The 26599-nt window shown below is 49.4% G+C and overlaps 1 protein-coding gene across 2 annotated transcripts; it reads left to right on the forward strand.

Annotated features, from left to right (window-relative positions):
• Window positions 1-149: 149 nt before the first annotated feature.
• Window positions 150-25919, forward strand: CAD (carbamoyl-phosphate synthetase 2, aspartate transcarbamylase, and dihydroorotase). Of its 2 annotated transcripts, XM_003787470.3 has the most exons (44): window positions 150-385; window positions 610-749; window positions 3558-3687; window positions 5120-5262; window positions 5439-5580; window positions 5778-5949; window positions 6153-6338; window positions 6516-6628; window positions 7091-7236; window positions 7489-7620; window positions 7763-7996; window positions 8104-8325; window positions 8554-8742; window positions 8976-9100; window positions 9280-9410; window positions 13345-13457; window positions 13914-14158; window positions 14385-14631; window positions 15263-15361; window positions 15538-15762; window positions 15850-16032; window positions 16212-16430; window positions 16698-16865; window positions 17794-17976; window positions 18089-18193; window positions 18574-18813; window positions 19052-19133; window positions 19423-19589; window positions 19774-19938; window positions 20133-20264; window positions 20468-20669; window positions 21055-21245; window positions 21345-21485; window positions 21724-21819; window positions 22259-22355; window positions 22897-22941; window positions 23047-23216; window positions 23328-23402; window positions 23784-23996; window positions 24189-24314; window positions 24793-24948; window positions 25039-25140; window positions 25338-25432; window positions 25530-25919. In XM_003787470.3, the coding sequence occupies exons 1-44, from the start codon at window positions 304-306 to the stop codon at window positions 25630-25632; spliced, it is 6672 nt and encodes a 2223-aa protein (XP_003787518.1). In that variant the 5' UTR covers window positions 150-303; the 3' UTR covers window positions 25633-25919. The 2 variants fall into 2 exon arrangements, with proteins under 2 accessions (XP_003787518.1, XP_023367620.1); XM_023511852.1 differs by having other exon boundaries at window positions 24793-25140; window positions 25530-25910.
• The last annotated feature ends 680 nt before the right edge of the window (window positions 25920-26599 follow it).

A 26599-nucleotide genomic window follows, 5' to 3' on the forward strand; every position in this document is an offset into this window, starting at 1 on the left:
TTGCCTGAGGTGGGAGGGACCACAGTACAGCCACTGCTGTTTTCAGGTTTCCCTGGTGGTGCCGGCTCTCACCGCGCGGCTCCGCCGGCCCCGCCCCTTACGTGCACGGCCCCGCCTGGCGCCGCCGCAGTCCCCGCCCCTGAGCGCGCCCGAGGCTTTTGGTCTGCCGCGTCTGCCTGCTCTCCCGCGGCCGCGCGGTTAGCCACGTGGAGCGACTCCGGAGCGCGGTCCTCACGTGGTTCCAGTGGAGTTCCAGTGCTTACCTCTTCTCCGTACTCGCTCCCGCCTCTGAGCTGCGTTCCCATGGCGGCCCTAGTGTTGGAGGACGGGTCGGTCCTGAGGGGCCAGCCCTTTGGGGCCGCTGTGTCGACTGCCGGGGAAGTGGGTAAGCAAGCTGGGGCAGGCTGCCGACCTCATCCCACTCTCTGATGCCCCTCTCTGCCCAGCCTTCCCGGTCCAGACCCCGCCATTTTCCCGCCTGCACACTCCCTCGTCCCCATTGGGTGCCTATGGCCCCAGCCCCTTTCATCACGACCAAGGCAGCCTCCACCGGGTCGTGCTCATTACACAGGGCAGTGTTTCCAAGGGTGCCCTGCTTTTTTCTTGCAGTGTTTCAAACCGGCATGGTTGGCTACCCCGAGGCCCTCACCGACCCGTCCTACAAAGCACAAATTTTAGTGCTCACGTATCCTCTGATCGGCAACTATGGCATCCCCCCAGATGAAGCGGATGAGTTTGGTCTCAGCAAGGTAGCCACACCCAGTGCTTTTTCTACATTCCTTTTCAGATCACTAATTGTTAACTATTAGTGATTTGAGAGACTTTGACACCCTGCTGGGCATCCTGGAGAAGACAAAGATACCCAGATGATTAGTACTCAGTTGACTAGTTAAGCTGGGGTTGTTAAGTACCTTGAGAGGCACAGAGTGTTGGAGGCCTGGAGGAGGAGAGAGCTATTCCCTTTGTAGGAGCATCAAGGTTCTAGACATAGTTGAGAGTATTGTGTATGTAGTGAAGGCAGGGATCAAGGAAAGTGGCAAGAAGTGTAATGGAACAATGTCTAGTTTGGAATGCAGTAGTCTTGAGAAAAAAGCCTGCAGGCAGATTAGATACAGCAAGCATGGAGGGACCAATCCAGAGTCTGAGCTCAGTTTGGTAAAGAACATTGAAGGTTTTTTTTTAGCAGCAGTACCATGTGATGGGAGCAGTGCTTTAGGACTACACGAATTAGCAGGAAAAAGACTGGAAACTATAAGGTCACACATTTCTCAGGGACAGTGCTAGTTTCCCTACAAAACCAGTGACATAATCATCTTCTACTATAGACCTACTTAGATTGCCTTATCTGATTTTCTGCTTTTCAGTCCTGTTCTTAACCTCTGGGCAGGAAAACTTTTTCTTCCTATAGCGAGGTTTACCCTATTGCTTCTGCTCTGGAATTTGGAAACTAAGTTGCTCTCTGAGAGTTCAAGTAATAAAACAAATCAACCTATAGTAACTAAGGTAATAGTAGAAGTCACTGTAGCCTAGATGCAGTATTTCTCAAAAGTAGTTTTGTCCAGATTGTAAACATTCTGGGTCTTTATTTGTTTTACTTTAAAAAATGTTTGAGACACAGTCTCATTTTGTTGCCCTCAATAGAGTGTCATAGTATCATAGCTCACAGCAACCTCAAACTCCTGGGCTCAAGTAATCATCTTGCCTCAGCCTCCCAAGTAGCTGGGACAACAGGCTCCTGCCACAACGCCTAGCTATTTTTTAGAGACAGGATGTCATTCTGCAGCTCAGAACTCCTGAGCTCAGGTGATCTACCTGCCTCAGCCTCCCAGAATGCTAGGATTACAGGTGTGAGCCACCTTGCCCAGCCTCTGGGCCTTTAGTTCTTAATGTGCTTTCCTGTTCACCATAACCTTGGGGACAGAAACTTCTGGATGAAGGGCACATTTATCATTATTCCTGGAAAGGAATTTATAAATTCATCATAAACCTGTCAGTACACTGCATCCTGGTTTCTAATGCAATTACCTCATAAATTTGGTTAACATATTATCGGTAGTCAGCTTTGTCAGCTCTAGGCATACTGACAAAATAGAGTTTATAAAACTAAAATTGAGACCCTGGTGGGACCAGAGTGAGTGAGGCCTCCTACTGGCCCAGCACTAAAGCTGTTGTAGCACATGTGCTGTACATGCATTTGAGCATGAACAGATTACTCCACTTGGCCAGATTGAGACTGAAAGCTAGTCTCAATGTGCATGTTCCTTAAACTTTTCACAACTGAGCTGAATGTTATTTAAATATACCACTCTCAGGCCAGGCGTAGTGGCTCACACCTGTAATTCTAGGCACTCTGGGAGGCTAAGGCAGTTGGATTACCTGAGCTCATGGGTTCAAGACCAGCCTGAGCAAGAACAAAACTTTGTCCCTAAAAAATGGCCGGGCACTGTGGCAGGCCCCTATAGTCCCAGCTGCTTGGGAGGCTGAGGCAAGAGGATCTCTTTAGCCCAAGCATTTGAGATTGGTGTGAGCTATGATGCCACAGCAGTCTACCAAGGGCAACAAAGTGAAACTCTTATCTCAAAAAAATAAATAAATAAATAAATGAATGAATAAATATACCACTCCCAGGCCAGGCGTGGCAGCTCATGCCTATAATCCTAGCACTCTGGGATTACCTGACCTTAGGAGCTTGAGACCAGCCTGAGCAAGAGTGAGACCTCTTCTCTAAAACTAACCAGGTGTTGTAGTCCCAGGTACTTGTTAGGCTAAGGCAAGAGTATCACTTGAGTCTAAGAGTTTGAGGTTGCTGTGAGCTATGATACCATGACAATATCAAGGGTAACGATCTAAGACTCTCTCAAAAATAAATAATTCTACTACTCCCTCCCACATAAACTTTCTATTTAGTTATTAAATGCTTATCTGTGTATTGAGTGACGAGTTTATATTACCTTTTTTGAAATGATAATCTCAAATGAAGTTTAAGGGAATCATACCTAGTATTGAGCCTTGAACCTTTATTTTTTTTTAATTTAGTAATACATACCTACATGTATTTTATCACACAGTTTTTATCACTGTCTATAATTGATACCTTGTTTACTTATGTGTTACCTTGCTAATTTTCTAGCTCCCTATATCAGAAATTAACATCCTAGAGACAGAGGTCTCATCTTTTCTTGCTTACTGCTCACACACTGCCTGCACCTAGTAGGCACTCAGTGAATATCTGCTGGTTGACACCATATGCCTTGCTCTTGAAGCATTCACAGTTTTGTGGCTGAGTGACACATAACATATTTATAATACAAAGTAAATAGCAATAAAGAGGTGGAAATAAAGTGTTAGGTGAGGGTGAAGTCTAAGCTGTAATGAGTGAGCAGAGGGGGCTTTGCAATCTCAGTTTTGGATAGTATCATTTTTAGTTAATAGCCAGGCACCCTGGGCCCATGTCATTCAGTGAAGCTGAATATAGGGTTCATGGCCACACAGTAGAGGGAAAATGCTATAAAGAGATGTTGTCCTTGAGTTCCTCATTGATCTCCTTTCACCTGCAGTGGTTTGAATCCTCGGGGATCCATGTGGCAGGACTGGTGGTGGGAGAGTGCTGCCCCACACCCAGCCACTGGAGTGCCACTCTTACCCTGCATGAATGGCTGCAGCAACATGGCATACCTGGCCTGCAAGGTATGGCGACAAGCACAGGCATGACTGGGCACAGCATAGCATGCGTACGTGGAAAGAATCAAGGTTTCTGTAGTTTTAGGGACCTGGAGTCTAAGGTTGTCATAGAAGGTTTAGAGTCAGGGACTGGAAGAAAGAATTGAGCTATTGTTCTGGTGGAAAATTTTTAGTATAAAAATGAGTAAATGGTATGATGAACCCTTAGCTTCCATTATTATCAACTAAGGGCTAATCTTAATTTCATCAGTACCACTACCACCCTAAATTATTTTGAAATAAGTCTTAGATGTCATATCATTTCATCCACAAGTAGTTTAATATCTGCAGGAAAGGATGTTTTAAAACTATAACAACATTGAAAATACAATGTTCTTGGGACTTGAAAAAAATATATATGGCCATGGTAATGCCTTACATTTTAAAAATAGTAGTTCTTCATTAAATATCCAAGCAATCAATTCACTTTCCCTAATTATCTAAAAAAAAATTTTTTTTTGAGACATCTCACTTTGTTACACTCAAGAGAGTGCTATGGCATCACAGCTCATAGCAACCTCAAACTCTTGGGCTCAAGCGATTCTGTCACCTCAACCTCCCAAGTAGCTGGGACTACAGGCACTTGCCACAATGCCGATGGGGTCTCACTCTGGCTCAGGCTGGTCTTGAACTTGTGAGCTCAGGCAATCCACATGCCTTGGCCTACCAAAGTGCTAGAATTACAGGTGTGAGCCACCGCTCCTGGCCACAGTTATCTGAATTTTTATTTGAATAAGGTTCTAAGCAAAGTTTATAGGTTATATTTAGTAGATATACCTCTAATCTGTGGACCGTGAACCTACCTGATAAAAATAGATCATTTTTCCTTAGAAATGTCTTATAGTCGGCCAGGCATGGTGGCTCACACCTGTAATCTTTGCACACAGGGAGGCCAACGCAGGTGGATCACCTGAGCTCAAGAGTTTGACACCAGCCTCAGCAAGAGTGAGACCCTGTTTCTATTAAAAATTGTTGTGGCAGATGCCTGTAGTCCCAGCAACTGGGGAGGCTGAGGCGAGAGGATCACTTGGGCCCAAGAGTTTGAGGTTGCTGTGAGCTGTGACACCATGGCATTCTACCCAGGGCCACAGAGTGAGACTCTCTCTCAAAAAAAGAAGTATCCTATAGTCTACTTTTTGATTACATGCTTGTGGTATTATTTAGTGTGTTCTTTTTCCCCTTGGTATTATTTTCTGTAAATGGTTCAATTCAGTTTTGATATTTTTGGCAAGAATAATTCCTGGTAGTGTACTTCCATCAGGATGGCTCTGGATTGTGATGCCCATAGAACAGCTGTGTATGACTCAGACCTCTGGAATGGAAGTGCTTTGATAGGGTGACCTCATAGATGACTGAGTTGGGGGAGTGTGTTCCTCTGAAGCTATGCTGTTTTTGACAGGAGTGGACACTCGGGAGCTGACTAAGAAGTTACGGGAGCAAGGATCTCTGCTAGGGAAGCTGGTCCAGGATGGGACAGAGCCTTCATCCCTGCCTTTCTTAGACCCCAATGCCCTCCCCCTGGTGCCAGAGGTCTCCATTAAGGTACAGAGGTAGAGTGGGAGAATATTTCAAGCTGTAGGATAGTAGTTATATTCTGCCCGCAACTGGGGTGAACACTTGAGGGAGAATCAGAGGCCTCAAAGATCAGAGTTGGTGTGGGCATATCTTTTACCCACTGATAACAGCTACCAGCTATTACCCTGTCCTCTATTCCTCAGACTCCACGGGTATTCAATGCAGGGGGTAAACCTCGGATCCTTACTTTGGACTGTGGACTCAAGTATAATCAGATTCGATGCCTCTGCCAGCGTGGGGCTGAGGTCACTGTAGTACCCTGGGACCATGCATTAGACAGCCAAGGTGAGTAGTGTGGGCCTATCCAGGACTCAGACAAAATGTTTGGGTGGGAGATTTGTTCCTTGGTCCTGTTGCTAACAGTTGGTATGAGTTGCAGTGAAGAAGATAAACAACAGGACTTAGACTTTCATGGGAAAGGCTGCAGTTATGTCTTCTATTTGAAATGTTGGTTTTGACCTCATCTTTTCTGCCCACTCCAGAGTATGAGGGTCTCTTCCTAAGTAACGGCCCTGGTGACCCTGCCTCCTATCCTGATGTTGTATCCACGCTGAGCCATGTCTTGTCTAAGCCTAATCCCCGACCTATCTTTGGGATCTGCCTGGGACACCAGCTATTGGCCTTAGCCATTGGGGCCAAGACTTACAAGATGAGGTGGGACTTGTGGGGACCAGAAGGGGCTCACATGTGGGACAAGAGGGGTAAGATGTCTTGGAAATGGGAAGGAAGTTAGTATCTATTAGTATTGAAACAGGAGTGGGGCTAGAGAGGATTGTGAGATCAGCAAGGGCTGGGATTGGTGCAGTGGTGAAGACAAGGCAAGATAGGCCTGTGACTCAGCATGCTTCCATCTCCAGATATGGAAACCGAGGTCATAACCAGCCCTGCTTGCTGGTAGGCTCTGGACGTTGCTTTCTGACATCCCAAAACCATGGGTTTGCTGTGGAAACAGACTCACTGCCAGCGGGCTGGGTTCCTCTCTTCACCAATGCCAATGACCGTTCCAATGAAGGCATTGTACACAGCAGCCTGCCTTTCTTCAGGTGAGCGGTTCTAGCAGGGTGACTGGGTCTGTGCAGCTTTAAAGCCCTGTGGGCCTAGAAGATGAAAAAGTAAAGTGCAGTGGTGGACCTGAGTCTTTTGTCCCAGTACCTACCTGTGTAGCTGCCAGTGTCAGGCCAGTGCCCATAGTAGGTTTTGTGATCCTATCTCTTCAACAGTGTCCAGTTTCACCCAGAGCATCAAGCTGGCCCTTCAGATATGGAAATGCTTTTTGATATCTTTCTGGAAACTGTGAAAGAGGCCACAGCTGGGAACCCTGGTGGCCAGACAGGTAAGCCCCTGGGTAGAACTGGACTGTGGACCTAAGCTAGGAAGGGCATAAGATGGATATGCCCTAGGTATTCATGTGTACAGTAGAACCTCTTTGACTACCCGAGGGACTATAACAAACTGGTCAACATAAGGAACTAGGCCTACTGTACTGGTATATACATGTGGTGTACATCTGGTCTGTGAAAATTAGGTCACCTTAAGGAGGTGGTCAAGTACGGAGATTCTATTGTATTTAGGAAGTTATAAATAAGGGGATAGGTGGAGAGAGTAGGGGTGACCAAGCCAAGATAGTTTATGTGTCTTCTGTTGAAAGGAACTCCAGTGTCACAAGGTTTTGGTCCTCCCCTCGCTACTTATTAGATCCGTGATTTGTTCTAGAGTCTTCTGAAAGTAAAGAGGGTTTATCCAGGTGATTGCTTGGTCCTGCTCTAACATTGTATCAATTTTCTTTGTGCCACAGTTCATGAGCGGTTGATAGAGCGCCTCTGTCCCCCTGGGATTCCCACCCCGGGCTCTGGGCTTCCACCACCAAGAAAGGTTCTGATCTTAGGCTCAGGGGGCCTCTCTATTGGCCAGGCTGGGGAGTTTGACTACTCAGGATCTCAGGTAAGGCATGTCCATGCCACACTTCTAGGTATGGATGACCTTCAGGAATGGTTAGAGTGTTAGGAGAAGGGCTGAGGCATGAACATTGGTTGCGAGGAGGAAATGAAGCAGGAGACCTGGGGGATATACAGGAAGATTAGGTGATAAGGAATAGAGTCAGTTATTAGGGACCAAGTATGCAGGAAGGTACAAAGACTGTCTGCAATCTTGCTTCTGCAGTAGAAGCTGAGATGTCATTCTTGTCCTTTTTAGGCAATTAAGGCCCTGAAGGAGGAAAACATCCAGACATTGCTGATCAACCCCAATATTGCCACAGTACAGACCTCCCAGGGGCTGGCCGACAAGGTCTATTTCCTCCCTATAACACCTCACTATGTAACCCAGGTATGACTGGAGTAAGGCTGGGCTGAGAAGGGGCTTGTGGTGTGCAGGGGGTATTTAGTGGTCACTCTGAGTTTCCGAATGTCTTTGATCCACTCTCTACCCCTAAGGTCTTAATGCCTGTTACTCCTTTCTCCCTCCTCAGGTGATACGTAATGAACGCCCAGATGGTATATTACTCACTTTTGGGGGCCAAACTGCACTGAACTGTGGTGTGGAGCTAACCAAGGCTGGGGTGCTAGCTCAATATGGGGTTCGGGTCCTGGGCACACCCGTGGAGACCATTGAACTGACTGAAGATCGGCGTGCCTTTGCTGCCAGGATGGCAGAGATCGGAGAGCATGTGGCCCCCAGCGAGGCAGCACATTCTCTTGAACAGGTTTGAGTGGTGGTTGGGTAAAGGTAGGATGGTGTTCTGTTTATGTCTTATTTTTTCTGAGTCTAGGCAGCAAGAAGTGACTAGTTCATCTCTTTTACTCACTGTAGGCCCAGGCAGCTGCTGAGCGACTTGGGTACCCTGTGCTGGTGCGTGCAGCCTTTGCCTTGGGTGGTCTGGGCTCTGGCTTTGCCTCCAACAAGGAGGAACTCTCTGCTCTTGTAGCCCCAGCTTTTGCGCATACTGGCCAAGTGCTAGTGGACAAGTCCCTGAAGGGATGGAAGGAGATTGAGTATGAGGTGGTGAGAGACGCCTATGGCAACTGTGTCACGGTAAGTGATTTGGGGGTGGGGGAGGGGGCTGGGGGGAGGTGGTACAGGAGAATTGTGTGAGACAACATGAACTTTCAGAAGAGCAGAGTCCCAGGCTAAGGTCTATGAGGGTTCTGTGTCCCTCAGATCAGATTAGGTGCAGCCCCAGAGGTAACAGGACCCTGGGATATAACCTTTCGCCTCTCCTGTTGTCCTTGGCAGTGACCTTCATGGCACTTCCCTTCACAGGTGTGTAACATGGAGAACTTAGACCCACTAGGTATCCATACTGGTGAGTCCATAGTGGTAGCTCCAAGCCAGACACTGAATGACAGGGAGTACCAGCTACTGCGGCAGACAGCCATTAAGGTGACCCAGCACCTGGGAATTGTTGGCGAGTGCAATGTGCAGTATGCCCTGAACCCTGAGTCTGAACAGGTGAGACTCTAAGCCTTGGAGCTGATATTCTAGCTCTTATTTCTTCTTTCATAATTTTTAGGCCTCAAGGTTAAGAAGTCCTTTTTTCCTATAAGCCCTAAAGTAAAAACTGATTATCTTTGCTAGGGTTGGGCTTTGGGAAGTGCTAATTTTCTCTTTTAGAGATCTAGACTGGGTTTTCTAGATAGGTCAGATACCTGTTGACTCTCGTACTTTATTCTTCCTCTGTGCAGTATTACATCATCGAAGTGAATGCCAGGCTGTCTCGCAGCTCCGCACTGGCTAGCAAGGCTACAGGCTACCCACTGGCCTATGTGGCAGCCAAGCTGGCTTTGGGCATCCCTTTGCCTGAGCTCAGGTATGAGAGTGGAGGAGAAACCACACTGATAAGGGAGTGTGAAGCCAAAGAAAATACTCATGAGGCAGGGAATATGGAAAGGACGCTGGCCTGGATTTATGGGGATGACGAGAGCTATTGGAGAGCTCACCCTTTTTGTCTTCCTTTTTGTCCTGGAATCCCCACCTGCTGGCTCCCAGGAACTCTGTGACAGGGGGAACAGCAGCCTTTGAACCCAGCTTGGATTACTGTGTGGTAAAGATTCCTCGTTGGGACCTCAGCAAGTTTCTGCGTGTCAGCACAAAGATTGGGAGCTGCATGAAGAGCGTAGGTGAGAATCATACCACAAATTATTCCCGTGGGTCCCACCAGGACCAAGGATCTTGAATGTCAGGGTTCCTGGTGTAGTTTTTAACATCCCATATTGGCAGCTGCTTGGAAATGTGATCTCTAAGAGCTACTAGAGAAGTTTCAGACTAAGATAGGCCTCCTAATCAGAGCAGGTTGGGCATTAGAAATGTATGTTAGCGTATAGAGTTGAAGTTCTAGGACAGGGTGCATCCATCAGACTGTCTTGTCTGATGTTTTACAAGTAAGTAAGCTGAGGTGCCCACTGGAGGAAAGTGGCAAAGAACAGAGCCAACAACTGTGACTAGACCTGGTTCCCGGGGCTGCCTCTCCTCTGTTCCACTACGTAGCCTGCTGTGTGAAACCAGTTCCATGGAACTCCACCCACAGCATTTCATCCTCATGGCATTTTGCCCATGGCTTCATCAGTAGGTTTTTAATGCCAGTGACATTTTGTTCCCTGTGTTCTTTAAATACTGGTGTTTCAGGGAAACAGTTACTGCCTGTTTTCCTGTGAATCCTCTAAATCCAAGTAAGCACGGTGGTAGCCATTATAGGCATATCTCTTCCTGTGGCACTTTTTGCTTTGGCCACTAAATGAAATATTATTTAACATGATGTTAAGATTATAGCAGGGCATCAGAGACCTTTTTGATAACAAGGAAATATATTAGTGAATAATGAATGAGTGTAACAGTTACCCACCAAGCAGTGGTAGAGCAGAGCATGTTGGAATTGAGTTAATATGCTTTTTTGTTTATAGACTTTGTTTAAAGACTATCCTTTAAGGTATTTAAACCAAAAGAAGAATACATGTACCAGAAAAAAGTGCCCCCAGCTGAATGGATAAGAGGGTTTCATTATGCTCTATATTTCTACTTAGAGCAGTAAGTCCGTCTATGCTCAAATATTATTTCAGAATTTTTAGAAAACCTACGAGACTGCCAAGTTGTTCCTTCTGGAGATGAATTTCTGTTATATGAAAATTAGAATAAACATAGGAATGAAGCCATAATTAAATTGTGGCTAAAAGAAGTGAATTGAAAATAGGACAATCAAAGATTGATTCCAAGATGAGGCATTTAAATCTATTCAGGTGTTCTTGGAATGTGATCTTCTTTGCTAACTTTTTGTAACTTTTATTATATAAATAAGATACACAGGCTGGGCACACTGGCTCATGCCTATAAGCCTAGCACTCTAGGAGGCCACACTGAGCGGCTTACTTGAGCTCAGGAGTTCGAGACCAGCCTAAGCAATAGCAAGATGCCATCTCTACTAAAAATAGACAAACTAAGACAACAGGATCACTTGACTCCAAGAGCTTGAGGTTGCTGTGAGCTATAGTGCCATGGCACTCTACTCAGGGCACTAGAATGAGACTCTGTCTCAAAATTAAATGAATAAGATACACAGATCATTGAAAAAGTGAGAAAAGATAGTTTAATCAAAGAACAATAATCACTCATAATCTTGCCGTACAGAATTGATTAATTTGGCTACATATAGACTATTGCAGAAATTTTCTTCCTCTTTTTGTGACAGGGTCTTGCTCTGTCACCTGGGCTAGAATGCAATGGTGTCATCATTACTGACTGCAACTTCACACTCCTGAGCTCAAGTGACCCTCCTGCCTCAGCCTTCCAAGTAGCTGGGACTATAGGCACCCGCCACAATGCCTGGGTATTAATGTTGTTGTTTATTCATTTGTTTGGCAGGCTTGGGCCAGGTTCAGCCCCACAAGCCCCAATGCATGTGGCCCGCTCCCTAACCGCTGGGCTACAGGCACCAAGCTTGGTCTCAAATTCTTGGCCTTGGCTCAGCACCTGTGGCTAAGGCACCAGCCACATACACCTGAAGTGGCGGGTTTGAATCCAGCCCAGGCCCGCCAAACAACGACGGCTGCAACCAAAAAATAGCTGGGCATTCTGGCGGGCGCCTGTGGTGGTCCCAGTTACTTGGGAGACTGAGGCAGGAGACTCGCTTGAGCCTAGGAATTGGAGGTTGCTGTGAGCTGTGATGTCATGGCACTCTACCCAGGAGGACAGCTTGAGGCTCTGTCTCAGAAAAAAAAAAAAAAAATTCTTGGCCTCAAGTGATCTTCTTTTGTTAGCCTCCCAAAGTACTAGGATTGCAGGCATGAGCCACCCCACCCAGCCCTTAACTACAGAAATTTTCTTGATGTACAGTATGAGTGTATTGGGTTTCTCTTAATAAATCCCAAGGTAAAAAAGGATTTAAAATATAACCACAGTACAGAATTCATAATTCACTTTGTTAACTCTACTATTAGCATCTTGATGTTTTAAATTTCTTTTTAAAGAAATGTAAATGTTAGGTTTGTAAGCAGAAAAATACAATTGGTAAGAAATACTTGAAGCCTCTAGTATAAATGGTCAGAGGACTTGAATAAAACTTTATAGAAGAGGAAATCAAGAAACAAACCTGGAAAAAGAAAAATTTCTTCTTGTTAGCAAATAGAAGTCTAGTTAGAATGAGATTGTTTTTCCTTATTAATAAAAATCTAGGCTCGGCGCCTATAGCTCAACCGGCTAAGGCGTCAGCCACGTACACCTAAGGTGGCGGGTTTGAATCCCCAGCCCAGACCCACCAAACAACAATGACGGCTGCAACCAAAAAATAGCCAAGCGTTGTGGCGGGCGCCTGTGGTCCCAGCTACTTGAGAGACGAGGCAGGAGACTCGCTTGAGCCCAGGAGTTGGAGGCTGCTGTGAGCTGTAATGCCACTGCACTCTACCCAGGGGGACAGCTTGAGGCTCTGTCTCAAAAAAAATAAATAAATAAATAAAAATCTAAAATGATTATACTCACTTCTTAGAAGGTTGGTTAAACTTATGCTTTGTATTATAAAGCACAAACTTCTATAAATCACTTAGCACTTAGCAAGGGCCATGAAATTTGTTTTACCTATTGACCCTACACTTCTGGAAATTTGTCGTCAGAGATAATCCAGCTGGTCTCAGTGGCTCACAGAGGCTGAAGTGGGAGCATCACTTGTGGCCAGGAGTTTGAGACCAGCCTGGGCAATGTAGTGAGACCTCATCACTATAAAAAGTAAAAAAATTAGCCAAGCATAGTGGCTCATGCCTTTAATCCCAGCTTCTTGGGAGGAGGAAGGATCGCTTGAACTCAGGAATTCAAGGCTAGGGTAAACTAAGATTGTGCCACTGAACTCCAGCCTGAGCAACAGGGTGAGACCTGGACTCTTTAAAAAAGAAGATAATCCGGCTCGGCGCCTGTGGCTCAAGCGGCTAAGGCGCCAGCCATATACACCTAAGGTGGCGGGTTCGAATCCCCAGCCCGGGCCCGCCAAACAACAATGATGGCTGCAACCAAAAAAAAAAAAAAATGGCCAGGCATTGTGGCGGCCACCTGTGGTCCCAGCTGCTTGGGAGGCTGAGGCAGGGGACTCGCTTGAGCCCAGGAGTTGGAGGTTGCTGTGAGCGTGATGCCGTGGCCCTCTACCCAGGGGGATAGCTTGAGGCTCTGTCTCCAAAAAAAAAAAAAAATAAATAAATAAATAAATAAATAAATAAAAGAAGGTAATCCAAAACAGAAAATACTCAACAGCCTCACTTAAAATAATTAACATTTAAAAAGCAAACTTCCTTCAGGAAGTTGGCAAATTATAATAAATCACACAGGAATTATGCTGATGCTGATGAGGTCACAGCAATATGGAGGATGTATATGATGAGGGAAAAGGTGGGTAGAAACTGTATGTATGCTGTGTTCGTGAAAATTAAGATTTCTTAATAGTAAAACACTGAATCCCACCAGCATGAGATTTGCTTTGAGAATCTTCCAGAGTCTTGACTGTAAACCATAGGCATTATGGGCCTCCCTCACTCTTTCTACCTCCAGGCCCTCAGTCCTTCCTTCTTCCTCTTCCTCTAGGTGAAGTCATGGGCATTGGGCGTTCATTTGAGGAGGCCTTCCAGAAGGCCCTGCGCATGGTAGATGAGAATTGCGTGGGCTTTGATCACACGGTGAAGCCTGTCAGTGATATGGTAAGGAGCTCCTCTTCCCCCTAACACACCTACAATAAATCCTGCTTCTCTCCTCCTCCAGGCTTTGAGCTTATCACTAGTAACGCTTGCAGCAGTCATCATTGGACATTTGTTATATTTTCACTTCACTGAGAATTTTGTAATGTTGTGTCATTTGTCATTATCTAAAAATGTATTATTAGACTTGTCTTTACAGATGGGGAAACTGAGACCTAGAAAGGTTACGGAAATCTCCCAAAGTCACAGCCAGTGCCAGGATTTGTATCTAGGTTTTTGCAACCACAGAGCCTATCTATACTCTGGCATACAGTTTCCCTTTCTTAGGACAGTGGTAGCCACTCGTGCTCTTAGGCTTTTATAGGTGCTGGCAGGAGGTTGGGAATATTTTTGCTTCATATTCTGACATCTCCTACCTCGGCACAATACTTTCATATCTGTTTGCACGCTCCTCATCAGGAGTTGGAGACTCCAACAGATAAGCGGATCTTCGTGGTGGCAGCTGCTCTGTGGGCTGGTTACTCAGTGGATCGCCTGTATGAGCTTACACGCATTGACCGCTGGTTCCTGAACAGAATGAAAGGCATTATCACACACGCCCAGCTGCTGGAGCAGCACCGTGGACAGCCCTTGCCCCCAGACCTGCTGCATCGCGCCAAGTGCCTTGGCTTCTCAGACAAGCAGATTGCCCTTGCCGTTCTGAGGTCAGAGATGGCGGTGAGGGCCTTGGGCTGAGAAATGGGGGGCAGAGAACCTTTGGACTAGTAAGGGGTCCTTGGAAGGGATGGAGGAGAATGTGGGGAGCTTTAGAGGCTTCCAACCTTTGTCTCTGGGATATTTTCCTCTCTTTGCCCTGCCCTGTGCTCTCACTCTTCTATCAGTTTCTATCCTGTTCCCAGAGCCTATGTTTTGACTTTTATTCTTCTTTAGCACAGAGCTGGCTGTTCGCAAGCTGCGGCAGGAGTTAGGAATCTGCCCAGCGGTGAAACAGATTGACACAGTTGCAGCTGAGTGGCCAGCCCAGACAAATTACCTATACCTGACATATTGGGGCACCACTCATGACCTCACCTTTCGAACACCTCATGTCCTAGTCCTTGGCTCTGGTGTCTACCGTATTGGCTCTAGTGTGGAATTTGACTGGTGTGCTGTGGGCTGCATCCAGCAGCTCCGAAAGGTGAGGGTTCCCCTTTCATCCCAATTTCTCTGCTATTCTGTTCAGCTTTAGTGATTGCCTGGTACTCCCTACTGATTGCCACGCCTTACTTCTCTCATAGAGCTTTGGTTTGGGGTGCCCGTCTTAGACCATCTCTAATGCCCCACACAATGCATGAATCTCCATCCTGACACTTTGTGGGTTTTTTTGTTTTTTTGTTTTTTTTTTTGAGATGGAGCCTCAAGCTATCCCCCTGGGTAGAGTGTCATGGCATCACAGCTCATAGTAACCTCCAACTCCTGGGCTCAAGCGACTCTCCTGCCTCAGCCTCCCAAGTAGCTGGGACCACAGGCACCCGCCACAACGCCTGGCCATTTTTTTTTTTTTTTTTTTTGGTTGCAGCCATCATTGTTGTTTGGGGGGCCCGGGCTGGGGATTCGAGCCCGCCACCTTAGGTGTATGTGGCTGGCGCCTTAGCTGCTTGAGCCACAGGTGCCGAGCCCATCCTGACACTTTGTACCTCACTCCTAAGGCAGATGTCCTGTGCAGCTGGTTCAAGGCAGGCTGGGCTAACACTCTCTGAAGTAGGAGCTTTGGCTTAATTTCTCTGGGATTTTTCTCCCACTTGATTGTGTTCCCCTCCCTACTGCAGATGGGGTATAAGACCATCATGGTGAACTACAACCCAGAGACAGTCAGCACCGACTATGACATGTGTGATCGACTCTACTTTGATGAGATCTCTTTTGAGGTAAAAAGGATGAGCGCTGCCTGGTAGCGTGGGTGACCAGGATTGAGCAGGACTGGCTGGCTGACCTCAAAGTGTTTGGGGCTTGGCATGGGAGGCAGGGGGAGCAATGAACAAGAAGGCTTAGGTCCCTGACTGCTTTTGTTGTAACCACTTGTTTTTCCCCTTGCACTGTGTAGGTGGTGATGGACATCTATGAGCTGGAGAACCCTGAAGGCGTGATCCTATCCATGGGTGGGCAGCTGCCCAACAACATGGCCATGGCTTTGCACCGGCAACAGTGCCGTGTACTAGGCACCTCCCCTGAAGCCATCGACTCAGCTGAGAACCGTTTCAAGTTCTCTCGTCTCCTGGACACCATTGGCATCAGCCAGCCTCAGTGGAGGGAGCTGAGTGACCTAGAGGTGGCTGGGGCCTGGTGGGAGACCTGATGCCCGAACGATGTTAGGAGTAAATGTAAGCAACCCAGCTAAGCTCCCTGTCTCCTGCAGTCTGCTCGCCATTTCTGCCAGACCGTGGGATATCCCTGTGTGGTGCGCCCCTCCTATGTGCTGAGTGGTGCTGCTATGAATGTGGCCTATACTGATGGGGACCTGGAGCGCTTCCTGAGCAGTGCAGCAGCTGTCTCCAAAGAGCACCCTGTGGTCATCTCCAAGTTCATCCAAGAGGCCAAGGTGGGAGGCTGTAGGCAAAGAAGTCTGAGAGCACCCTCCCAACCTCAGAGGAGACTCTCTGGTCCTGCAGAATTTTAGGCACGGTGTGTTTTGTGGAAGCTGTTAAAGGAAAGAAGCTTCCTAGGGCAAGTGGGAGAAAAAAGTGGCCCTTGCCCCACACTGCCCGTTCCCCCCACTAGGAGATTGACGTGGATGCTGTGGCCTGTGACGGTGTGGTGGCAGCCATCGCCATCTCTGAGCATGTGGAGAATGCAGGTGTTCATTCAGGTGATGCCACACTGGTAACCCCCCCACAAGACATCACCCCCAAAACTCTGGAGCGGATCAAAGCTATCGTGCATGCTGTGGGCCAGGAGCTACAGGTCACAGGACCCTTCAATCTACAACTCATTGCCAAGGTAATAAGACTAAAAGCTCCCAGCTCCTGCACATTCTGTGCTGGCCAAAGTGCGATTGGACCCTGAGCTGTATCCTGCCCACATCTGAGTAGACAGGAAAGCTGGCAGGAAAGGGCCATAACTGGAGCCCACGGTATTGTTGGGGTTTGTGACAGTGACCTTGAACCTTGTTCAGTTACCCACAGACTGGAGAAGGAGGGGAAGAGTCATGTTCAATGGAGTAGTCACCAGCCTGGGGAAGGGCTGACCTATTCTTCTCTGCCCCAGGATGACCAGCTGAAAGTTATTGAATGCAATGTGCGCGTCTCCCGCTCCTTCCCCTTCGTCTCCAAGACACTAGGTGTAGATCTAGTAGCCTTGGCCACACGCGTCATCATGGGAGAAGAAGTGGAACCTGTGGGGCTCATGACTGGCTCTGGAGTTGTGGGGGTAAAGGTAAGAAACCCATGAGGTTAACAGAGAAAAAGTGAAGGGGAGCTCATTAGCCACATGGTTGTCAGTCAGCATGTAGCAGGCATCAGCTGCAAGGCATTGCCCAACCACGAAGATGAAAAGGTAGTCTTTGTCCCATAGGAGCTTACATACACTATGGGAGGCAAGAGAAGTTGGATCTAAAAGTAGCTTTGGCATGGAACAGTCTGATGAAACTACTTATCCAAGGTATAAACAAAATACTATAGGAGTTTAGTACAAGAAAAGCCACTTCCAAAAGAGCTGACCTGAGAAGGCTTGAGAGAATGGTTGGTATTTGGATTGAGTGATGAAGAGTGGTTAGGATTTTTTTTTCTTTGATATAGGGTCTCATTCTATTGCTCTGGGTAGAGTGCAGTGGCATCATCATTGCTCACTGCAACCTCCAACTCCTGGACTCAAGGGATATGTCTGCCTCAGCCTCCTGAGTAGTTGGGACTACTGACCTGTTCCACCACACCCAGCTAAATTTTTTTATTTTTTATAGAGATAGGATCTTGCTATGTTGCCTAGGCTGGTTTTGAACTCCTGACCTCAACAGATCCTCCCACTTTGGCCTCCCAAAGTGTTAGGATTACAGGTGTGAGCCACCATGCCACTGGCCTGGTTAGTATTTTCCTTTTTTTCTTTTTGCAGTTTTTGGCCGGGGCTGGGTTTGAACCCGCCACCTGTGGCATATGGGGCCGGCGCCCTACTCCTTCGCCACCCCTGGTTAGTATTTTTGATTTACAGAGCTTGTAGGTCAGGGCACAGTTTAAGCAGAACCCAGGAGTGGATCCACAGTGTGTTTGGGAAGCAGTGGGACACACAGAGACTAGTGACCAGTGGGCAGGTGACTTTTCTGTTCTGTCTGCCCCTCCAGTGGCCCCCTCTCTTCCATCTGCTCACTCAGGTGCCTCAGTTCTCCTTCTCCCGGCTGGCGGGTGCTGACGTGGTGTTGGGTGTGGAAATGACCAGCACTGGGGAGGTGGCTGGCTTTGGGGAGAGTCGCTGTGAGGCCTACCTTAAGGCCATGCTAAGCACTGGCTTCAAGATCCCCAAAAAGAATATCCTGCTGACCATTGGCAGCTATAAGGTACTGGAGTCCAGGGAGGGTTGCCTGGGTGGCCTTGGCACTTGGGCCAGGGCTAACCTTGAGGTGGAAGCCAAGAGAAGCTCAATCTCATCATCCTTCTGCTTGCTTCTAGAACAAAAGTGAACTGCTCCCAACTGTGCGGCTGCTGGAGAGCCTGGGTTACAGCCTCTATGCCAGTCTGGGCACAGCTGACTTCTACACTGAGCATGGTGTTAAGGTACAGGACTCTGGCAGCCCACTCCACCACTGCCCTTCCCCAGGATGGAAAACATTGCTCCAGAGACTTCTTTCCCTATTCCTCTGCTTTTGTTACTACTTTTGTGATAGATAATGTATATTCCACATTGAACAAGTAGAATGTATGGAAAAGCAAAGGGAAAAAGAATGCCTTATGATTTTTCTACCACCTTCCCAAGTTTCATCTGTGTGTACTTGTGTGAGCTCATACTGCACATGGTGCTTGGTGACCTGTCTTATTTGACATAGTGTAGACATCTTTCCTGTCAAGAAATATATCTTGCTGATAACAAACAGAGGGAGCCCCTGGTCCTCACCATACAGATCCTTGGTCTCCTGACCTTGACTCTGGGTTGGTAGGTAACAGCCGTGGACTGGCACTTTGAGGAGGCTGTGGATGGTGAGTGCCCACCACAGCGAAGCATCCTGGAGCAGCTGGCTGAAAACCACTTTGAGCTAGTGATTAACCTGTCCATGCGTGGGGCTGGGGGCAGACGGCTCTCCTCCTTCGTCACCAAGGGCTATCGCACCCGGCGCCTGGCTGCTGACTTCTCTGTGCCCCTCATCATCGATATCAAGTGTACCAAACTCTTTGTGGAGGTAACTGAGCCCTGGGTGCTGAGGGGAAGCCAGCCAGTGATGAGGGAAGAAGAGGAGTAGAAAGACTCTTTGGGGTTGGGAAATAGCATTTTAGAGCAGCCATGCTGATGAAGCTCTCTGGCTACAGAGAGGAGGGAAGGTGGGCATGGAGGGTGCAGAGCCTGGTTTGTGAGAAAACCCAATCCTACCTATAACTGTCTTGCCTTAAATCAAAGTTGACCGTGCTTTCCACTCACAGGCCCTAGGTCAGATCGGGCCGGCTCCTCCATTGAAGGTGCACATTGACTGTATGACTTCCCAAAAGCTTGTGCGACTACCTGGTAAGTGCATCTTTTGAGGGAACTTGGCTTCTGGACCCTGGTATAGAGACCCTCAGCGAGGTGAAGGATGGCTGGGGGCCCACTCCGCCTTGGGCTGTAGAGACAACTATAAAGACCCCAGAATCTTTCTTACTCTGAGCTTTTATTCCTCGATCCACAGTGCCCTTGACTGTCCTCAGTCACCTTGTCACCTCTTGCTTATGTCAGTTGCCACTAATTGTCCTCACCTCTTTGACATTCTTCATGTTTCTGAATCTTCCTCTAATCTTGCTGCCCCATGTTCTCCCAGGATTGATTGATGTCCACGTGCACCTGCGGGAACCAGGTGGGACACACAAAGAAGACTTTGCCTCAGGCACAGCTGCTGCCCTGGCTGGGGGTATCACCATGGTGTGTGCCATGCCTAATACCCGGCCCCCCATAATCGATGCCCCAGCTCTGGCCCTGGCCCAGAAGGTGAGCCACTGTGCCTTTGCTTCATGCTATCAGAGACCCACGTGCACCACTAGCCCACCCTTGTCTCCTTGCCCTCTGCCCTTTTTCCTCTGCCCCTTACCATGAGCGCCCAAGACACTGATGCCAGGCTGGCCTATGCGGACGTGGATGCTAACAAGCTTTATCTTGTATGCACCCTCTCCAGCTGGCAGAGGCTGGCGCCCGCTGTGACTATGCCTTATTCCTGGGGGCCTCATCTGAAAACGCAGGGACCCTGGGCAGTGTGGCTGGGTCTGCAGCTGGGCTGAAGCTCTACCTCAATGAGACCTTCTCTGAGCTGCGGCTGGACAGTGTGACCCAGTGGATGGAGGTATGGAGTGTGCACGTGTGTGGGGGTAGGGGTCAGGCAGGAGGCCACCACCCAGATCTTCTGTCTGAAGGGCCCCTGCCTAAGTGGGCTGACGGCAGTGAGGGTTCAGGGGAGCACCTGAGGGCTGTGGGCCCTGACAAGCATGGACAGTCAAAAGCTCTGCACACTCCCTTATCAGTTCTTTCTGCCCCCAGCACTTTGAGACATGGCCATCCCATCTCCCCATCGTGGCCCATGCAGAGCGGCAGAGTGTGGCCGCCATCCTCATGGTGGCCCAGCTGACCCAGCGCTCAGTGCACATATGTCACGTGGCACGGAAGGAGGAGGTGAGAGTGTGCCAGAAGCCCCAGTTCCCCTGTTGCTTTCCCAGTAACATCAAAGGTCAGGGTAGTCCTTGGGGGCAGAACTTTGAGCTGGCACCCTTTGGCACCCTTGCCCTTATATGTCTGCCTTCTTCCCAGCAAGTATGCTGGCCGAGGGGACTTTGTGGGGCAGAGCATATGGGACATCTCTGTCCTCTTCTTCCTAGATCCTGCTGATTAAAGCTGCAAAGGCCCAGGGGGTACCAGTCACCTGTGAGGTGGCACCCCACCACTTATTCCTGAGCCAGGAGGACCTGGAGCGCCTGGGGCCTGGGAAGGGGGAAGTGCGGCCCAAGCTTTGCTCTCACCAGGACATGGAAGCCCTGTGGGAGAACATGGCTGTCATTGACTGCTTTGCCTCAGACCACGGTGAGAGGACCCAGCATGCCCACAAGCTGTGGAGCAGCCCCAGCAAGATAATGGGAACGGAGCCAGGACTCTGGGCTCCAAGAGGATAGGGTATTGATCTGTGTAGGACTCTAACCTCTAAGACAGTGCCTGGTCTGTGGTAGGTAAATTCTCACTGAAAGAACAAATAAGTGATGAGTAAAATTATAAATGGGAGAATATATGGGTAAAAGTATGGGCCCCAAAAGATGGCAGCAGTCCCATTTCCCTAGCTTCAATTCCCAGAGAAAATGATCATTGGGATTGGTAGTGAGTATGAGGTAGCTGGAATTGTAGTACTAGGGTGTGTGCCTTCTCAGATTTGAGGGTGGTGAGCCCCAAAGGGTAATGGCTTTCTTTCTCCCAGCCCCCCATACCTTGGAGGAGAAGTGTGGACCCAAGCCTCTGCCTGGCTTCCCAGGGCTAGAGACCATGCTGCCATTGTTGCTGACAGCTGTCAATGAGGGCCGGCTCAGCCTGGATGACCTGCTGCAGCGCCTACACCACAATCCTCGGCGCATCTTTCACCTGCCCCCACAGGAGGATACCTATGTGGAGGTGTGGGGATGAGGCCCAGAGCGGGTGGGGGACTCCCCAGCCCTAGATCTGTTCCCTGGCATGGCCTTTCCCTGGCATAACCCATGATGCTCTGTGCAGGTGGATCTGGAGCACGAGTGGACAATCCCCAGCTACATGCCCTTCTCCAAGGCCCACTGGACACCCTTCGAAGGGCAGAAGGTGAAGGGCACCGTCCGGCGCGTGGTCCTACGAGGGGAGGTTGCCTACATTGACGGACAGGTATGTGGGTGGCCCCTGCCTGATCTCAGTAGTGACCTCTTCCATGCAACTTCAGTTTTTTTCCTGCCTGGCACTTCTACATGGCACCACTGCCCCTCCATCTGCTCTGTGCCCAGGCCAGGGGCCAGGGATAGGGCATAGCTTTCCACAGCATTTCTGGCTTTGCTGGCATCTGCTCCTTTAGGACTCCAGTGTGGCTCTCCTCCCCCCATTGCCTTGTGGTGTTGTCTGTCTGCAGGTTCTGGTGCCTCCAGGCTATGGACAGGATGTACGGAAGTGGCCTCAAGGGGCCGTTCCCCAGCTCTCAGCTCCTGCCACCAGTGAGATAAACACGGTATCCACACTGAGGGGCTGTGGTTGGCTGGGAGGGCCCGGGTATGTGCCGAGGGGCAGGAATAACAGCTTGAACATTTTCACTGGTGGTTCAGGGGGTAAAAGGTGCTACTCTTGACAGTTGAAATCACCGCATACCTCTTTGTGTGCCCCAAAATATAAAAGTAACTGCACTCTAGAGGTTGCCTGTGAGCAGCACAAGCCCTGTTGTCAGTTCAACCATAATAATTGTCTGGGGCCCTGTCAGTGATGGGCACATACCTGTAAGAGGTCAGTTTATCTGCCACCTATTGACAACATACTGGAGGGATGGAGCTGAAGGAAGATAATGTGGAGTGGAATCCACGTGGACAAGGAACACTTGGGCTTTTCCTGAGGCATTAAATTTGAAGTGGGGTTGGGTCACTTTTCAAAATGCTGGGCCAATGTTATCACTCCAGACACCTGAAAGGCCTCGCTGGGGCATCCCAGGACTTCCTGATGGCCGGTTCCACTTGCCACCCCGAATCCACCGTGCCTCTGACCCTGGTCTGCCAGGTAAGAGGAGAAATTCCTATGACTCGTGTAGGGACAGGGTCCTCTTCCTTCTAGTACTTCTCTTTCATCCACTTACCCTGTCCTTCTCTCCATCCTTCATCCTAGTCTGATCTGCTGTACTCTCCTTTGCCTAAATAAGTCTCCCCAGCGTGAGTAGACATCCCAGTGTCTCACAGGCCCTTTTTTGTTGTGGGCAGCTATGTTCCTCCGCCTGGGAGCTGGGATCCCATGGGGCAGCAGAGCGTGGGGTAAATCCAGGTTGTTGGTTGGAGTGAGTCTGGCTGTTCCTCTTGCCTAGGATCCTTTTACCAACTGGGATATCCACAGGAGGGTACCCTGCTCCCACACAACACAGCCCCTGTGGGAAATCTCATGTCTGTCCCCAGAGCTGCTGCAGTCCTTCCTGTCCTCCCCTAACCTTCTGTCATTACTGTGGTGTGCACTGGTTTAACATACACTGTGACCCAGCGTTCCTGGGAATATGGGATCTCTTTCCAAACCTCAGCCACAAACTACATCTAGCCTGTTGCCCTGTTTACAGCTGAGGAGCCAAAGGAAAAGTCTTCTCGGAAAGCAGCTGAGCCAGGTAAGAGGCTCTGCCCTGACACACACACACCTTGGGGACTTCTGTGATCTGGCCTGGGTTGGAGGAACCCTCTGACCAGCTTCTCCTCCCCATCCCCCACTGCAGAGCTGATGGGAACCCCTGACAGCACCTGCCACCCTCCACCACCAGCACCTAGACAGGCATCACCCCAGAACCTAGGGACCCCTGGCCTTCTGCATCCTCAGACCTCACCCCTGCTGCACTCGTTAGTGGGCCAACATATCCTGTCTGTTAAGCAGTTCACCAAGGACCAGGTACCTGGGGTGGGGAGGATGGGATGCCCAGAATTTTGAGGATTTGGAAAGTTGGGGCTAGGACCTCCGGGAGCTGCTCGCTGCCTTTCCAGCTGACATGGGGTCTTTCAGATGTCTCACCTGTTCAATGTGGCACACACACTGCGGATGATGGTGCAGAAGGAGCGGAGCCTCGACATCCTCAAGGTCAGCATCAGGGCCTAGGGGCTGAGGGTCTTATGGCTGTGGCAGGACAGTGCTGTGCATTGGTCAGAGTGGCTCTTCTTCCCCTGTCTTTCCCTCCTCAAAGCAGGACATATCTGACTAGGGAGGCTCTGGGCATCAGCCCACTTGTGGGACTGTGTGATCTGTGCTGATGACAAGAGAGAGAGCTAGGGTATATCCTCACAGGCCACTCACACCACCATAGGTTTCTGGAGAGAGAGCTTTTAGCTCATAGTGATGCTAATAGAGAAAATGTCAAGGATTTTACAGGTCACAGGAAGTTTGGGTAGAGGTGGGTGCTGGCCTGTGTGCTACCCGAGGTGAAGATGCATTCACACACTTTCCACCTTGCCCTCTCCCCAGGGGAAGGTCATGGCCTCCATGTTCTATGAGGTAAGCACACGGACCAGCAGCTCCTTTGCAGCAGCCATGGCCCGGCTAGGAGGTGCTGTGCTCAGCTTCTCGGAAGCCACTTCCTCTGTCCAGAAAGGCGAGTCCCTGGCTGACTCTGTGCAGACCATGAGCTGCTATGCAGATGTCGTCGTGCTTCGGCACCCCCAGCCCGGAGCAGTAGAGGTGAGGCTGGCCTGTGTGCCGATGGGGTTGATAAGGCTGGACTCAGGGACATCAGGTCCCTTCTACCCACATTTTCAGTGACTACAGGTCTCGGGTTGGGCCAGATGAGTGAGGGGACTCCAGAAGAGTGACACTGAGGCAGGGAGGGGCTGCAGAAGACAGGGTTCTACCACCTTGTCCCTGTTTTCCCAGTTGGCAGCCAAGCACTGCCGGAAGCCAGTGATCAATGCTGGGGATGGGGTTGGAGAGCATCCCACCCAGGCCTTGTTGGACATTTTCACCATCCGGGAGGAGCTGGGGACTGTCAATGGCAAGACGGTGAGGCTGGTGGCAGGCATGGGGAGCCCTGCTAGGGGAAGGTTTGGAAGAAGAGGCGATTAGGAAGTAGTTTCTCCAGTCCAGGACATGCTGCATCAGGGAGGCCCAGATCCTACTCCTCAGGCTTTTGAAAGCTCTGAAGTGGTAGTAAGGTGCATTGTCTCATGCCTATAGTCCTAGTACTCTGGGAGGCCAAGACGGGTGGATCATATGAGCTCAGAAGTTTGAGATCAGCCTGAGCTAGAATGAGAGCCTATCTCTACTAAAATAGAACAATTAGCTGGGCATTGTGGTAGGAGCCTGTAGTCCCAGCTACTCAGGAGCTAAGGCAGGAAGATCGCTTAAACCCAGGAGTTTAAGGCTGACAGCTTGGCACTCTATCCTGGGCAAGAGTGAGACTCTGTCTCAAAAAAAAGAAAAGAAGTGGAAGGAAGGGCACTCAGTCTGGGGTCCCTATGGTGATTAGATTCCTCCTTAGATCACAATGGTGGGTGACCTGAAGCATGGACGCACAGTGCATTCCCTGGCCTGCCTGCTCACTCAGTACCGGGTCAGCCTGCGCTATGTGGCTCCTCCTAGTTTGCGCATGCCATCCCCTGTGCGGGACTTTGTGGCCTTCCGTGGCACCAAGCAGGTGAGACTTATAGCTCAGCCAGAGGTTGTGGAGGCGTGTTGGGCAGTCAGCCCATCACTGTATTCACTGTGGCTGCACCTCACCCTCCAGGAGGAATTTGAGAGCATTGAGGAGGCACTGCCCGACACAGATGTGCTCTACATGACTCGAATCCAGAAGGAACGATTTGGCTCTACCCAGGAGTACGAGGCTGTGAGTGCCAAACTTGAGGAAGGGCTGGAGCAAGAGGGTAGGAAGGCTGGGCAGTGAGGCTGGGTCAGAGATGTTTAAGCCTCGGGCCCCTCTGTTGCCATAGGTGTGTGTGGGCCTGGAGGGGTTGAAGCCCAGACTGTGTCCTCTGTAGCCACCCCTGTGCCAAGGCACTAATGAGGACCCCATCTGCCTTTCAGTGCTTTGGTCAGTTCATCCTCACTCCCCACATCATGACCCGGGCCAAGAAAAAGATGGTGGTGATGCACCCAATGCCTCGTGTCAACGAGATAAGGTGATGCAGCATCAAATTTGGAGACTGCTTAGGAGTGGCTGTAGGACGGGGATAGCCCACTGTGTGCTGCATGGTAACTCTTTTTCTTCTTTTGCAGTGTGGAGGTGGACTCAGACCCCCGAGCAGCCTACTTCCGCCAGGCCGAGAACGGCATGTACATCCGCATGGCTCTGTTGGCCACTGTGCTGGGCCGTTTCTAGGCTCTGGTTTCTTAGCCTCTTTTCTTCTGGCCCAGCTGCTGGGCAAGGAATTCAGTGCCCCCCACGGGGGCAGCACACTTAGTAGGTACTCTGGCTCTGTGAAGAATAATGTCTATATTATTCATACATGAAGACCACGCTTCAGGCCCTGGGCTGGAGCTCTCTAGCATGGGGCTGAAACCTCAGATACTGGGGCCCAGTCTGCCCCATCTTCATACTTGCACCTTAAGTCTGTACAGTCACTTTTCTACTGACTTAATAAACAGCTGAGCTGTTTCCTTCCTGCTTCCTTGTGAATTTCATGCTTTTAGCATGAGGTGCTGAGTGTAGTAGAATTCTTTTAAAAAATGGGACATATTCCCAAATGACAAGGGCAGCGTCACTGAGCAGGGCTGTGGCTCTGGCTAGGGCTGAATATAAGCTCAGCACTCTCAGAGCCATGGTCCTTTTGGACCCCTGCAGGAGCATGTTACTTTGTTGGTGTTCTCTGAGTCCTGGGCTACACTGGTACCCAAGCTAACCTGCAGACTCTAGCTAGTGTCCAGCCCCCCGCTTCCACAATTAAGTTGCTCTCAGAGTCCTGACACCAAGAGGGTGCCCAAGTGTGGTGAAAGGAAGACTGAGCACCCTGGTCTGGTCTGATGAAGTTCATTATCTTCTAGCCCTTTCCTCTTCCCACTTCTTTCTGCTTAGTCCTCTCTGGTGGCTAAAGTTGTCATGGTGTTCTTAAAACCTTGCCCTGGAGTTCTGTAGCCATCATTACTGTTTGGAGATCTACCTTCCCTGGGAGCCTCTGCCTGACACTGGACTTGGGGGCAGATTTTGGCTTAGAGACCCCAGGGTAGGGGGTTGGGTGGAGTAGCTCGTGTGTCTTTGCAGGTGAGGGCTTCTGAGGAGCAGCTATTCCAGTCTATGAACTTGAGTGGCATTGGAGAATGCTCTCATTTCTTTTCTTTTTTTTTTTTTT

This window comes from Otolemur garnettii, unplaced genomic scaffold (genome assembly GCF_000181295.1).
Source record: "Otolemur garnettii isolate 467f Iridium unplaced genomic scaffold, OtoGar3 scaffold00022, whole genome shotgun sequence".
In the NCBI taxonomy this organism is placed as follows: Eukaryota; Metazoa; Chordata; class Mammalia; order Primates; family Galagidae; genus Otolemur; species Otolemur garnettii.

Excerpts from the sequence above, each read along its gene's own strand:
- CAD (XM_023511852.1), top strand. The coding sequence starts at position 304 with ATGGCGGCCCTAGTGTTGGAGGACGGGTCGGTCCTGAGGGGCCAGCCC. Across the intron at positions 16,033-16,211 it reads AGTTCATCCAAGAGGCCAAG|GAGATTGACGTGGATGCTGT; the intron begins GTGGGAGGCTGT and ends TCCCCCCACTAG. Across the intron at positions 19,939-20,132 it reads GTGTGACCCAGTGGATGGAG|CACTTTGAGACATGGCCATC; the intron begins GTATGGAGTGTG and ends TTCTGCCCCCAG.